The following is a 14,663-nucleotide window of genomic DNA, read 5'->3' as shown; positions in this document are numbered from 1 at the left end:
AATTGAGACTGGTCTGGTGTCTCCATTGTGGAAAAGGACCCCCAGATTTTTGTTTTGCTTTTGGAGAGGTCTTTCTGCTCTTCAGTATTTGCACATTCTGTTCTGTGTTCAGGGTTGTGCACACTGCTGATGTGTTTTGCTTGGTTTAGGTTTTCTGGGTATAACACAGGTCTACGAATCTCAGTCACCTGCATTTAGATGAAGAGCATGTGTTTGTGGGCAGCTGCTCCTTGCTTCTGAGAGCTGGACACGCTTTAATGAGGTGACAGGGAGTGTCTGTTCCTATCAGAATGTTCTGGAAGAACACTGAAGAGCACTCAGATAGCAACTCTTGGCATTGCCTTTGTTTGGTAACACAAACAATAAAGTTAATAAGCCTGAGTTAACATTTTTCTAGAAAAAAAAAAGCTGTGACAGTCACTTCCTTAATTTAAGGTTAAATTCAGTACTAGACGTGAGGCTGAAGGGAAAGGGGGTCAGGAAGGAGGGGACTTCCTCGAAGCCATCCCCAGCATGGACTGTTTGTGAAGAAATCTCCTGAAATGTCTCTGAACTGCCATGATTCTTGCTTTCTTCTGAACCGAAAGGGGATTGAGTTGTGTACAGGATCCCAACTCTTTAATCCCTGAGACACGAGGTTAACCTTTTAGCCAGATGTCTCTTTATTGGTAAGGACCAATGACTCCACCTCACAAAGACCCCGGGTAGGATGCGTAGACGGGTCTTGTGAGGAAGAGTAAGGATTTTGTGAGCTATCATTTGGTTCTCTCTGGAACACGAGTGACAGAGACAAGTCAGGACCTCATGGTCCCTAAGGTCCCTAAGGAGGAGTGCACTATCCTGCCTGGTTTTAGAAGTCCCTCCATGCTGGGTAAAGTCACAGCCCCTTCCTGGGTGGGGTGCTCCCGCATGGTGAGGCTGTGTGTCCTTTCAGAGGAGCCAAGGACACAGCCAGTGCAATCTGACACCTCCCCTCCACACTGTGATGTTGACGTTCCAGTCACTGTGGCTGCAGCCTGGCCACTGGCCTGTCCCCAGGTCGGGTAGCTGGCTTCACTAACAGTTTCCATTTAAAAATCATGGTCTCTGGGGAACTCTGGAGAAGACAGCTAGCCAGAAACACTAGGAAGACTAGAAAGGTGTTGATCAGCGTGCGTTTTTGTAATTCTTCTCCTAATTTTTCCAGTGATAGATTACCAAAGCCCTGAAATCCCTGCCAGTATTTCTATCAGATCTTTCTTTTTAAATAAAACTCTCTGTTTTGAGCCCATGACTATTTTCCCTCAAATCATCCGGAAAAGTTCATCTTTATTTTCACTTTCACAGTGAATTGGACTACCACGACGCTGTGAACATCAATGATCGGTGCCAGAAAATTTGTGACCAGTGGGACAGACTGGGGACGCTAACTCAGAAGAGGAGAGAGGCTTTAGAGGTGTGACGTCTTGTAGTCTCCACATGAAAACTTTCCATAGAGGCTCTTAATTAAGTCATTGGTGGTGTCTGTGGTGTGGTGTGTATAAAACTAAACAGGTTGTCTGGGAGTGGAGCCCCTTAAAGAGAATGTGAAAGCGGGAGACAGTTGGGTATGGGAGCTTTGCACTGAAATTCATCCATGAGGCAATGGTGCAGACTTTTGAACTTAAAAAAGTCCAGGGGATGTGGTATAAGCCCACTTGGTGTCAAGTAGTAAATGCAGGGAATTTCCGGTAGTCCTGCAGTACACTCAGATTGACTGAGTCAGGAGATCAGGAAGGGCAAAGGAAAAATGGTAACAGGTGATAGGAAAAGTTGATGTGGTCCCGTTTGGATTGCAGTTGGGCTTTTTCCCAGGCAGGACTTGGTACTTGACTGGGTTTAGCTGAGCCTAATTGTCTTTTACCACCTTGGGGACGAGACAGAAAGAAGCAGTTTACCAAGACTTGTCACCTTGACTCTGATATAACTTAGAAAATCTGTGAAGTCAAGGTTCATACGTGCCAACTGGCTGTTTCCCATCTGCCTAAGAAAAGAATGTTGAGAGAGGAAGGACCAGGCAGAGACAGTGTGAGCATCTTAGATTAGGAGAAAACCATCGTGTAGCTGTGGATGAGTTCAAGGTTCGTTGCTTTCCCCGTGTGTCCCTCCCGCTCGTCTCTGCCATGTGAGCAGCACGACACGCTCTCCATCCCTGAGGTCCAGTGCTTTCACAGGTACAGACAGGCTAGAGAGGATCCCTGTGTTGCGTCCTAGAGGAGGATTTGAAGGCATTAAACTAGTTCCACTGTCCTCACTAGTTGGTGACGTTGGGAAAGGCACACAGACTCCCTGTACACTCTGATTACAGGGTGTGGGAGATTCCCAGACTTTGTTACCTGGCACAGTGGGGGAACCAAGTCCTTTAACTTATAAAGCAAGTCACAGTCACCACATTCCTGTGTGGGTTCTTAGTTTCCTAAAGAGTAGAATACATCAGGTTCTTTCAAACCAAGGACCGTCAGAGACCTGCAAGGCTCCTCATCGTTTCAGCACTGGTTAATGGTGGCTGCTGAATGTGAGATACCACCTCACTTGTTTATATCTGACTGCACATCAGAGGGATTTTAAGATGGTTCATCCGAGATAATTCACTTCCATTTAACTCATCTTCAGAGAACTGAGAAATTGCTCGAAACCATCGATCAGCTGCACCTGGAGTTTGCTAAGAGAGCTGCTCCCTTCAACAACTGGATGGAAGGTGCCATGGAGGATCTTCAGGATATGTTCATCGTCCATAGCATCGAGGAGATACAGGTGATTGGATTCTAACTCTGCACTCACAGTGCATTGTGGGTTGCCATTAAATGTTGAGTTATTCTTGTTTTGCTTTTGCTTTGTTTTATGTGTGTGTGTGTGTGTGTGTGTATACATATATTATTACTAAGAAAAATATGACTAGGAAGCTTAAATTACCCTCAGGCTTTAGCTTAAAAATATGTTGATTAGCTGGGCATGGTGGCTTACGCCTATAATTGGGAGCAGAGGCAGGGGGATTGCAAGTTCAAGGCCAGCCTGGGTTACACAGTGAGACCATGTCTCAAAGAAACAAAAATAGCTGACAGAGTGGCTCAAGTGGTAGAGCACTTGCCTAGCAAGTGTGAGGCCCTGAGTTCAAACCCCAGTACCACCAAAAACAAAAAAAAACCAAAAACCCCAAAGTGTCCTGCTTATACTGGAACTTCAAATAAGTCGATAAACAAGACTTCTAAGAGGAGATGTTGGGGAGGAGAGAGATGCCAGATAGCCAGGACCTGATTTCTCTAGAAAGCACTGTGCAATGAACGTGTGTAATAGAACTTAAAGGCACAATACTTTTGTGGTTCTGTTTTCTATGAAATTAACTATTTCATCCAAAAGAATTCCAATAGAAAAGAAACACTGGGGATTGGGGTTTAAACCCTCACCTCCTTACTAAGGAACAGTCAAGAAGGGTTTGTCCCTGGGATGCAGGGGACTATGACAGATAGCCCTTGACATATGGTTCAATTTAGGATTTTTCGACATTATGGTGGTACAAAAACAAAATGAATTCAGTAAAGAACAATAAGGTTTTTTGAGATAGGGTCTTACTACACAGGCTGGCCTCAATCTCTTGATCCCCCTGCTCCTGCCTCCCTAGTGCTGGGATTATAGGCATGAGCCACCACACCCAACCACATTTTAAATTTTGAGTCTGTCTTTTCCTCGTGGTTCCCAGTACAATCGTAAGGGTCACACTTTGCTGTGTGCTGTGTGCTAAGCTGTGATAACTGGTAGGTTAGGGTGTCAAATGCGTTTCCCACTTATGATGTCATCCAATTCCCATGGGTTTTTCCAAACATAGCCTCACTCTATGTGGGGGGATGTGTGTCAATTGCCTGAAAGAAACTGTTGGTATTTCTTGCATGTTTCCAAAGCTCGGGCTAACAGACTGGGAAAAAAAACCCAAAAACATTTAGTCTGGAGTTGGCGAGACCTCCACAATGCCCCAGGAGACACACTCCGCCTCAGTGAAAGGCCTTGGGCAGCTGAAGTGAGTGGTGGCCTTCTGCTCAGTGCTGGCCTGAGGGACAGCGAGGTCCTGAGCAGCAGAAGTTCCTGTGCTGTGTCTACCCGGTAGGGTCGGGAGATGGTTCCATCAGTGTTGCACACAGCCCTGGGGCAAGAGCTGCTTGCATTCTTGTCCAGGGTGGAGATGAGTGTAAGTAAGGTGGCATGTGACAGGTGCTTTGAGGAACTGCAAAGGAAAAACCAGACGTTAGAAAGAGCAGCTCCACCGTGTTCAGCAGCAGAAAGTAGGACCTGGACGGGAGCGGGGGACCAGAAGTAATGAAAGCAAACATGGTTTAATTATTAAGGCTTCAGGTGACCTCAGTTAAGCAGCCGTCACATCTCCTTCCATCCTCGAGGCTCTTGACATCTAGCCACCAAAGTGCTTTCTAAGACACCCGGAACCTTTTTTGCTTAGAGACGCCAGCACTTGACATTTGCACGTGTGCCAAGGGGCCACTGAGCCTGTAAAAGCCACACTCGGGTCACATTGATTTTCTCCGCCCCTTCCCTGGTGTAGAGTCTGATCACTGCCCACGAGCAGTTCAAGGCCACGCTGCCCGAGGCAGACGGCGAGCGGCAGTCCATCATGGCCATCCAGAACGAGGTGGAGAAGGTGATTCAAAGCTACGGCATCAGGATCAGCTCCAGCAACCCATACAGCACCGTCACCATGGACGAGCTCCGGGCCAAGTGGGACAAGGTGGGTGGCTATGGGAGGAGGGAAGAGGGGGACCCTTGGGGGACCCAGGTTCCCTGCCTGACTCAGCCTCTCCATTAGGATTTTTCCTTCATCTTACATTTCACGGCGAAACCTGGTGAACTCTTAAGCACCATTCATTCTTAAATGCTTGCTTCTGTGATTTGTGGGCAAAGAAAGTAGACCTTCCTTTCTCTAAGGAAAATCTTTATAAATTCTGGCAAAATCAGTCAGGTTATGATACTAATGCAAGAAGAGAATCCCTGCGTATTTATTTATTATTTATATTTAGGCAGTGCTGGGGTTTGAACCTAGGGCCTTGTACTTAACTAGGCAAGTGCTCTACCACTAAGCTACATCCCCAGCCATGGGGGAACCCTTTTTAAAACCCAAATTAAAAATTTGATGGCATCAGCTTGCCCTTAGTATGTCTGTCCACCTCCAGCCAGGATCTCTTAAAGAATTTTTGGCCAAGCATGGTGGTTCATACCTGTAATCCCAGCTACTCAGGAGGTAGAGGTGGGGAGCCACCTGGGCAAAACGTTAGTGACTCTGTCTCAAGAAATATGCTGGGTGTGGTAGTGTGCACCTGTCATCCAGCTGTGCAGAAAGGCATGCCCAGGAGGAAGGTCGTGGTCTAGGCTGGCCCAGCCAAAAACATGAGACCCTATCCAAAAAATAACTAAAGCAAAAATGTGTCTGGCAGAGTGGGTTCAAGTGGTAGAGGCCTTCCTGGCAAGTGCAGGGCTCTGAGTTCAAATCCCAGTACTGCCAAAAAATCATTTTTGGAATTATTGAGATAGATATGTCCTAAATGTATATGGATTGTAAATGCAGAAAGGTTGCTTAGAAAACTATATCTAGGAACAAAAAGTATTCCTACTAACTTTTGTCTTCTTTTAAATTTTTGAAAATTGTCCACAAATTTAATTGTAGTCAAAGTGGGCAACTTTGTTTCACTTTTTTTTTGGTGTGGTGGTACTGGGGTTTGAACTCAGAGCCTTACCCTTGCTAGGCAGGAACTCTACCACCAGTCCTTTTTTATGTATTGGGTATTTTTGAAATAGTCTCAAGAGCTATTTGCCTGGGGCTGGCTTTGAACTGGGATCCTCCTGCTCTCTGCCTCCTGAGTAGCTAGGATTACAGGTGTGAGCCACCGGCACCCAGCCTTTTGTGTCGCTTCTAAGAGACACGTATTTTCATGGCTTCATCTCAGTATGCTGATACATGGGCTATAAGAAATCAGTATGCCGAGTGGATTTGAAGTGGCTTGCTATAAAAACACATGAAGCAAGTCTGTTCTAAACAGTGCGTAACGGAGAAATAGGAGTGGGCAGGAGCCCTGTCATTTCAGGCAGTGGTCAGGTAATGCGTGAGCACTTTGAAGTTAGCTCTGGTCTTCCAGACAGTGAAGGTCAAAAGGACAAGGTGCTGATGTAACTCGTTCCCTTGCAGAGGGCGGAAGGCAGTGCATCCTTTCTTAAGGTGAGACAAACTCTTCTCTGTTAGTAAGTTAGAAAGCAGATTGACCACGTGGATTTTCATAAAAGAAGCCCAGTGAGTAATCACGGGATTTTTTTTTAGCAGTTTTGTCGATGACACAAACAGAATTTCCGAAGTAGTTTTTTTTCTGTCAGAGAAAAACTACTGAGGCAGAGCGTCAACATGTAATTTACTATAGGACAGAAATTGTGGAGAGCAGGTGCCATGCTTTCCTGTGTTCCAGGGTCACACAGGAATCGAACTCATGAACCCAGCAGGGATTCTGCAGGGATCCCTTCTGATAATGTTTGAAAATTCATACAGATAGTTAAATTTACAAAGAAAACATATTATAGTGATTGAAACGTACTTGTTAAAATATTTTAAAAGGTTAGGACATGGTTGTTATCAGCACATTTAAAAACCAATCACACCATCTAATCCGTAGGTGGCAGAGCTGAGTGCTCACAAGCTTGCAAGAGGCAGCAACCCGTGTACTGCCGTGCTGCCTGCTGGTGACTTGTGTTACACAGTCACGGCTCGCCAAGTTCTGCCCATCTGCCCACATTCATAATGGAAGAAATCACTAACTTTCTTTTTTGCAGTACTGGGCTTTGAACTCAGGGTCTACACCTTGAACCACTTTTTTTTTTTAGATAGGTTCTCGTGAACTATTTACCCAGGCTGGCTTTGAACCTCAATCCTCCTGATCTCTGCCTCCTGAGTAGCTAGGATTACAGGCGTGAGCCACCAGTGCCCAGCAGAAATGGCTAACTTTTGAGCAGAGAGACTAAAAATACAAAAGACAGTTTCCCTTCATCCAGGTCCACAAGTCTGCATTGTGCAGCAGAGATCCAACCCCGTGGGGTTGATGCTGTGGGGGGCAAGAGCCCCTAGTCAAGAAATGGCCGGATGCCCTCAACTCAGCCAGGCACGTGGTGGCACTAGAGGGCCATCAGAGCGAGTCCCTAGAGTAGGCACCTCACTTCCCTACCTTTCTCCTTTGCCCCTCTGTCCTTCCTCCACTCTTGGGCGTCCCTCCTGTGCTCATACCTATCAGACCAAGGGTGGCCCTTCATTCCTGTTGCCTTGCCCGGCAGGTGAAGCAGCTGGTGCCCATCCGGGACCAGTCCCTGCAGGAGGAGCTGGCTCGGCAGCACGCTAACGAGCGCCTGCGAAGACAGTTTGCTGCCCAGGCCAACGCCATTGGGCCCTGGATCCAGAACAAGATGGAGGTAGGTGGCCTTCCCTGGGGCTTCCTTCAGCCTTGGAGGCAGCGCTCAGCTGGCACAGCAGCTCTCCTGGGCTGGGGTTTCTTGTACTATTGTCCTACTTTTACCATTGTCACTCTGGACTTTGTCTTTCCAGCCCCATAGACTGTGCACCTGGAACAGCTCAGAGCCCATGAAGGGGCACTGTCAGGGGATGGGGGTTGAAGACGTTCTTGCTGCTGTTTCTTTTGTCATTAAAAACAGCAATGAGGCTTTCTCGATTTTTGGCCTCTGCAGGAGCCACGTTTTAAACCGGCTATCCCTAAGGAGGACGTGTAAAGACCCACATTTAACTTTTATTTCCAGGACATTCCAAGAGCCAGTGGTCTTAGAATGACTCTGAGGTCTAGGTGTGTTTCACCCAGACATTTCTCTCTCCACCTCCCTTCTGGTGATAAAATTTTTCATTAGATGGAGAACACCAAAAATTACAAGAAATTCCTCTGCTGGAGGGGAGGGTTCGGTCGTTACATTTATCTGGTGCGCTGTCCATGCAGCCCATCCCCAGCCTGCCCCTGTGCAGGGGAGCAGGGTGGTTGTGATAGGAGAGTGACCTCTGCCCCTTAAGAAGGGTAGCACACTTACTCTTTCTCCTCTTATTTTTCTGCTTTGGGTCTTGGTTGACTTTTTCCCATTCTCTAGACAGACTAGAGCTAGACCCTGTTTCAACCCCTGATCTGGAAACACCCATGAGTGGGCTGCTGCCTGAGTGGGTGTGGCCTGGGGATGCAGAGTCACTGCTCACTGTGTCCGTCTGTCTGTCCCCAGGAGATTGCTCGCAGCTCCATCCAGATCACAGGTGCCCTGGAGGACCAGATGAACCAGCTGAAACAGTACGAGCACAATATCATCAACTATAAGAACAACATTGACAAGCTGGAGGGAGACCACCAGCTCATCCAGGAGGCGCTGGTCTTTGACAACAAGCACACCAACTACACCATGGAGGTACGGGAGCGCATGGCTGCACCCCACCTCCTTGTCCCTATTGAGTTCTGTGAGTGTGACGGTAAGGGTGTTTGAGCCTTTCCACCTACTGCCTGTGGAAGAGCTTTGTGAACTATACCAAGCACCGTGTCATAGCTGTCATCATCAGCATCACTGTTACTACCACATGAATTGTCACTCCTCTTTGGAGAGCATACCAGAGATTAGACTGTCCCCATTTCCACCAGTCAGTCCCCATTTGAACTCCCTGGGGGTCACCAGGTATGGCCCAGGTCTCATCCTGCTACTTGGTAAATGGGAAGAAATCCTTAGTGACAAATAGACCACACATTGTATATTTAATCTACAAAGTGCCAGTTGTCACCAAGTCTTAATTGCAAAAATCTGAAAAGGTAGAATTTTTCAAAGTGTAGGACACTCCATAGCAAACCCTGCTTGTCTGCACTGAAAATCAGCTCTCCTGTTGTGAAAGGAGAGCCAAGGTTGCCGTGCTGGAGAAACCCGGGCTGATCATTCCCTCTTCTTTCCCCGTAGCACATTCGTGTGGGATGGGAGTTGCTACTGACAACAATTGCCAGGACCATCAACGAGGTGGAGACCCAGATCCTAACGAGAGATGCGAAGGGCATCACCCAGGAGCAGATGAATGAGTTCAGAGCCTCCTTCAACCACTTCGACAGGGTACCACACTCTCTTGTTATCCAAGGGCAGTTCTGTGGGCATTAAACATTGTATCTGAAATAATATGCACACAGTCACTTGAAATGTTAATGTCCCCAGAAGTGTACAGGGAAATTGTTTGAGTGATGCCAAGGGAAAATAGTCACCAAAATGACGTGGCTCAGGGTGACTTGAAGTCTAGATTTGTGTGCTGTTTCATGAACATTCTTTAATGATTGTTTTTGAAGTTGAGATCAAAGTTTTGTTTGGGGCTGGCAGAGTGGCTCAAACTGTAAGAGCACCTGCCTAGCAAGTGTGAGCCCTGAGTTCAAACCCCAGTTTTGTTTGTTCTTAGTGAAAGTGCATCCTAACAAAATGTCATTGTTGGATTTAGGACATTTTTTAAAGACTTAAGCACAAAACTTTGATGTTCTTTTTCTTAGTAGCTGTTTAGGGAAAACACCTGATGAAAATTGAACCTATTCATTTGTCATCCACCACCTGCCCCAACCCTCCCCAACTGGGGACCCAGGGCCTCGAGCTTGCTAGGCAAGTGCTCTACCACTTGAGCCATACCCCCAGCCCTTTTGTTTCCATCTTGGTTTTGAGACAGGGTCTTGCTACCTTTTTGCCAAGGCTGGCTTTGAATTCAAGATCTTTCTGCCTCTGCCTCCCAAGTAGCTATGATTAAAGGCATGTGCCACCACACCTGGCCTTCACCTACCTTTCAACATTGAAAACTCAGTTTTCTTTTTTAATTAACAAAAAACAAGTCACAATCTGTTTTTAGAAAATGGTGGCATATAAAAGTTAAGTACTGCTTAGAAAATGTTATCTAGTGATTTGATTTGAATAATATTGTGAACAACGAATTCTTTATGAGAAAGCTCCAATTAATTAACTAATCGGGTGGCTAAAAGGAACTTTTTAAGGCCACATTCCAATTGTTAGAAGATGATTAAAAAAGAATATTATATATTTCTGTGTACAGGGCCCCGTTTACGATTTGCAGCTATCAGTAAATGGCCCCTAAAATGCCTTCAGGCTAAGCCAGCTGCATTTGAGTCTAGTGAGAAGTTCAGATGGTAGATTTCTGAGTAAGAGCAAAGGGACAAAGTAAAAATTACAGACAGAGGGCTGAGGATGTAGCTCTGTGTGTTTAAATGTTTGCACAGCACGCACGAAGCCCTGGGTTCCATCCTCAGTACTGGAAGGGAAAAGAAAAAAAAGAATTGCAGACAGAAATGGAGCTGTCATTTGCATGGTGTCAGTACAACTTTATTGGGCAGAAACACGCTCACAACACTAAGCTGACTTCATTCATTGCAGTCCAAGTCACTTTCCTCCCAGGGAGGCAAATCGTCATCGTCCCTGCACAAATCCACTGCACTTGTTGACGGTCATATCACTCATTTGGGCCACCTGGTAGGAAAAAAGCACATTGATTTGACTCCAGGGGGATGAGACAGTCTTTCGCAACAAATGCCAAAGGAGGAGAGTGCAGAACTTGCCAAGTTTAACATGTATTTAAATTAAACATTAAGGGTGCCATGTCTTGGAAATAAGGAAACAAGGTTTTCTTGGAGTGCATTGGAGAGAGGGGTTGGGGTGCAGAGTCACCTGGCTTCATGTTCTCACTAGACAGGAAGACAGACGGGCAGGATGGTGGGAGACAGGGAGGGTGGAATTAGAGATTCTTCCATAGTCAGTCCTCAAGAGTTACTGAGCTCTTCTTTCTGCAGAACATTGCAGTATGTCCTATCGCAAGTAGGTGGCAGTAGTGAGTTCCTGGTGGGTTCCTTTGGTACCTTCTTGCACGTGGGGTCTTCTTTCATTTTTGTTTGGTCTTTATGGCCTCCAACTCCTTTTTCCTTTTAAGGAAACAATTCTATAGACATCATTGCATTGGAGGTTCTATCATTCCGACAAGTCAACCTTCCATGACCTTTTTGATATTGGTAGAGCTCAAGGTGGCCCTTCCCCTACTAGACATTGCTTACCTGGTCAAGCAGAGCTGCCCACCTTGCTCCTAACTGCTCCTCTCTGATCTTTGCATCTATAACAGAGGAAGAACGGCCTGATGGATCATGAGGACTTCAGAGCCTGTCTCATCTCCATGGGTTATGATTTGGTAAGACCCAAGCTGGAACTGTACTGAGGTTCGCTGTTTTATTGAGCTTGGATGTCTAGGAAACGAGGGGCTTAAGTGTAAGGTCGGATATTTGGGGTTGGCGCAGTTTCATTACATAGGGTAATATTTTTTGTAAGTCTGCCTGCTCCTGTTTAAAAATAATTTTACAGCACCAACACATATTTTTATTTGCTAATTGGTCACATTTTTTTATTATATTCATATGTGCATACAATGTTTGTGTCATTTCTCCCCCCTCCCCCCCGCCCCTTCCTTTACCCCCCTTACCCTCGCTACCAGGCAGAAACTATTTTGCCCTTATCTCTAATTTTGTTGTAGAGAGAGCATAAGCAATAATAGGAAGGAACAAGGGTTTTTGCTGGTTGAGATAAGGATAGCTATACAGGGCATTGACTCACATTGATTTCCTGTGCGTGGGTGTTACCTTCTAGGTTAATTCTTTTTGATCTAACATTTTCTCTAGTTCCTGGTCCCCTTTTCCTATTGGCCTCAGTTGCTTTAAGGTATCTGCTTTAGTTTCTCTGCATTAAGGGCAACAAATGCTAGCTAATTTTTTAGGTGTCTTACCTATCCTCACCCCTCCCTTGTGCGCTCTCGCTTTTATCATGTGCTCAAAGTCCAATCCCCTTGTTGTGTTTGCCCTTGATCTAATGTCCACATATGAGGGAGAACATATGATTTTTGGTCTTTTGGGCCACACTAACCTCACTCAGAATGATGTTCTCCAATTCCATCCATTTACCAGCCAATGATAACATTTCGTTCTTCATGCACATTTTTTTTTCTAGTAAAAGAATCAAGAGCATGAGCTAGCTCAGTGATTTTTCTTTTTTGGTGGTGTTGGGGTTTGAACTCAAGGCTTCTTGCTTATGAGGCAAGCACTCTACTGCTTGAGCCATGCCTCCAGCCCTAACCTTGTGGTTTTCAACAGCTTTATTGACGTAACTCACATACAACATACAGTTCACGCACTTAAAGTGTACACTTCATTTTGTACACAGATTTTCTTTGTTTTTCATGTTTTGTTTTCTGAGGCAGGGCCTCACTTTGCCTCTCAAGCTTGCCTGGAACTTGCTGGGTAGCCCAGGCTAGCCTTGAACTCTCAATCCTCCTGCCTTTGCCATCCAAGTACCAGGATTATAGGCATATGCCACCATGTCCACCAGTATCCTGACTTTAAGATTCATTTTCTTTTAATATTTTAGAAGGTGAAATGTTTTTAGTAATAAATCGGCTAAGAAAGACTGACATTTCCTGTAGGATGTGATTGTCCCAGTGAACCCACACTTTTCTGTTACCCTTAAATGCATATTTTAAACATGACCTGCTTTGATTTCTCTCCAGAAGTTTAAAATAAAATTATGGGCACACCTCCAAACTTTTCTGTCTTACAATCTGAGAAAAGGCCCAATTCTTGCTTTGAGTTACACTTATTGCTAGGCAAGTGCTCTACCACTTGGGCCATGCCCCCAGTCCTTTTGCATTTAGTTTGTTTTTTCAGGTAGGGCCTTAAGCTTTTGCCCTGGCTGGCCTCAGACCATGATCCTCCTACCCCTGCCTCCTGTGTAGCTGGGATTACAAGTGTGCACCACTGTGCCTGGCCCTTGAAATTGTTTGCTGACAGTGAACCTGAGTCACCTCTGATTGGGAATCCTTTTCAGGGACAGAAGGGAACTGCAGGATTACTTAAAGTTTTCAAAGGCAAAGGTACTTAATGTCTCTCTGCCACCCCGCCTCAGGGTGAAGCCGAATTTGCCAGAATTATGACCCTAGTTGACCCCAACGGACAAGGCACGGTCACCTTCCAATCCTTCATTGACTTCATGACTAGAGAGACAGCTGACACCGACACCGCTGAGCAGGTCATCGCCTCCTTCCGAATCCTGGCTTCTGATAAGGTCTGTGCCACAGATTTACTGCTCCTTCAGCCATAGCTCACCACACTGTTTTACCAAAAACGGGAAACAGATTGCCAGTAAACACCATTCTCACACCGGTGCGTTTCCTACAGCATCAGCACTGGATTTGGATGGCTGCTCTGTGTTGTGCCTCAGATAGAGAAAAAAGTCCCATCCCTGGCAAATATCTGTGTCAGGCCCCATGTTGAGTTTTGTAGATGGGACCAATAGTGTCTGTTTTGTAGGAGTGTGTGTGTGTGCACATGTGCGTGTTACTGGTTCAACCCGATTTTACCTTCTGGGTTGGCAAGTGTGAGTCGGAAAGAAGAAACTGCACAATTCTGATATTTCGTAACCATCCCCTGGAGGTCAGTGACCCTGCCTTTGTGCCCGGTGACTGGAGCAAAGTTACACTTTCAATCGGTTTAGAAAATTGGCAAGACTTTCATTTATATTCTACAACCTAGAAATTTAATAGGAATTTAACTGCAAGTTCAGAAGTTTTACATTTGACCCCCCAAATACTAAAACATCTCTGGATGCATCCGTTTAGTCTGGGGTAAGTTTTTTCTGGCAGTGCTGGGGTTTGAATTCAGGGCCTCATGCTTGCTAGGCAGGAGCTCTACCACTTGAGCCACTTCACCAGCCCCTTGGGATGATGTTATTTTATCTCCTATTCTGGCTGGCAGAGTAAAGAATAATCCCATCAGGAAGGTAGGATTTTAGCAGAACACGGCCATGTTTATTACTATACACATCAGACTGGGGACTGGTGGAGTGGCTCGAGTGGGAGAGCTCCTGCCTAGCAAGCATGAGGCCCTGAGTTCAAAACCCAGTACCATCAAAAAAAACCCGTTGTGGTCAGAGGTTTTCATGACTGACTTTGCACACACGTGTGTTTCTGCAGCCGTACATCCTGGCCGAGGAGCTGCGCCGAGAGCTGCCCCCGGATCAGGCGCAGTACTGCATCAAGAGGATGCCTGCCTATTCGGGTCCAGGCAGCGTGCCTGGCGCCCTGGATTACACCGCCTTCTCCTCTGCCCTCTATGGGGAGAGCGACCTGTGATGCTGGGTTCTGTAATCCTTGGTCCCATCAGAACGCAATAAAAGCTGAAGTCACTGTTTGTCTCCTGGAAACTTTGACAAGCTTTATTAAGTTCAGAGAGGGAAAGAATTCTGTAACCGCAGAGGGATGTGACTGAAGCGCGGTTTCCATAGTGGGTGACCTGCCTAGTGCGCCTCGTAGATAGGTTTCTTTATTTCTGGATTTTCAGCTAAATGTAATGGAACAGTAGCTTGGCTTGTTTCTTTGGTTAAACAAAGCAAATTCCTTGAATATTACGAAATTTGGATGACCTAAAAACAGATGTCAAAAATGTGAAAATCCAAAATATACAAGATTCATGACTAGGGAGGGAAAAAATCACAAGTTGATAAAAGTTTGACTTTTTTATAAAATAGTCTTCATGTGTAGTATGCTTATGTGATTATCTGGAGGAGAACAG

The 14,663-nt window shown here is 45.8% G+C and overlaps 1 protein-coding gene across 1 annotated transcript in view; it reads left to right on the top strand.

Moving 5' to 3' along the window:
* The window catches only part of Actn2 (actinin alpha 2), a 62,176-nt gene extending 47,881 nt beyond the window's left edge, over nucleotides 1-14,295 (top strand). The window contains exons 13-21 of the mRNA XM_020157476.2: nucleotides 1,327-1,435; nucleotides 2,632-2,772; nucleotides 4,568-4,750; nucleotides 7,330-7,464; nucleotides 8,269-8,448; nucleotides 8,983-9,129; nucleotides 11,174-11,239; nucleotides 13,000-13,158; nucleotides 14,066-14,295. Coding sequence (XP_020013065.2) covers nucleotides 1,327-1,435; nucleotides 2,632-2,772; nucleotides 4,568-4,750; nucleotides 7,330-7,464; nucleotides 8,269-8,448; nucleotides 8,983-9,129; nucleotides 11,174-11,239; nucleotides 13,000-13,158; nucleotides 14,066-14,224 — 1,279 coding nt within the window. The 3' untranslated portion in view covers nucleotides 14,225-14,295. The remainder of the gene's footprint in view (nucleotides 1-1,326; nucleotides 1,436-2,631; nucleotides 2,773-4,567; nucleotides 4,751-7,329; nucleotides 7,465-8,268; nucleotides 8,449-8,982; nucleotides 9,130-11,173; nucleotides 11,240-12,999; nucleotides 13,159-14,065) is intronic.
* Nucleotides 14,296-14,663: the final 368 nt, after the last annotated feature.

The sequence above is a fragment of the Castor canadensis genome, chromosome 15 (assembly GCF_047511655.1).
Source record: "Castor canadensis chromosome 15, mCasCan1.hap1v2, whole genome shotgun sequence".
Lineage (NCBI taxonomy): Eukaryota > Metazoa > Chordata > Mammalia > Rodentia > Castoridae > Castor > Castor canadensis.
This window is presented reverse-complemented; position numbering and strand designations above follow the sequence as displayed.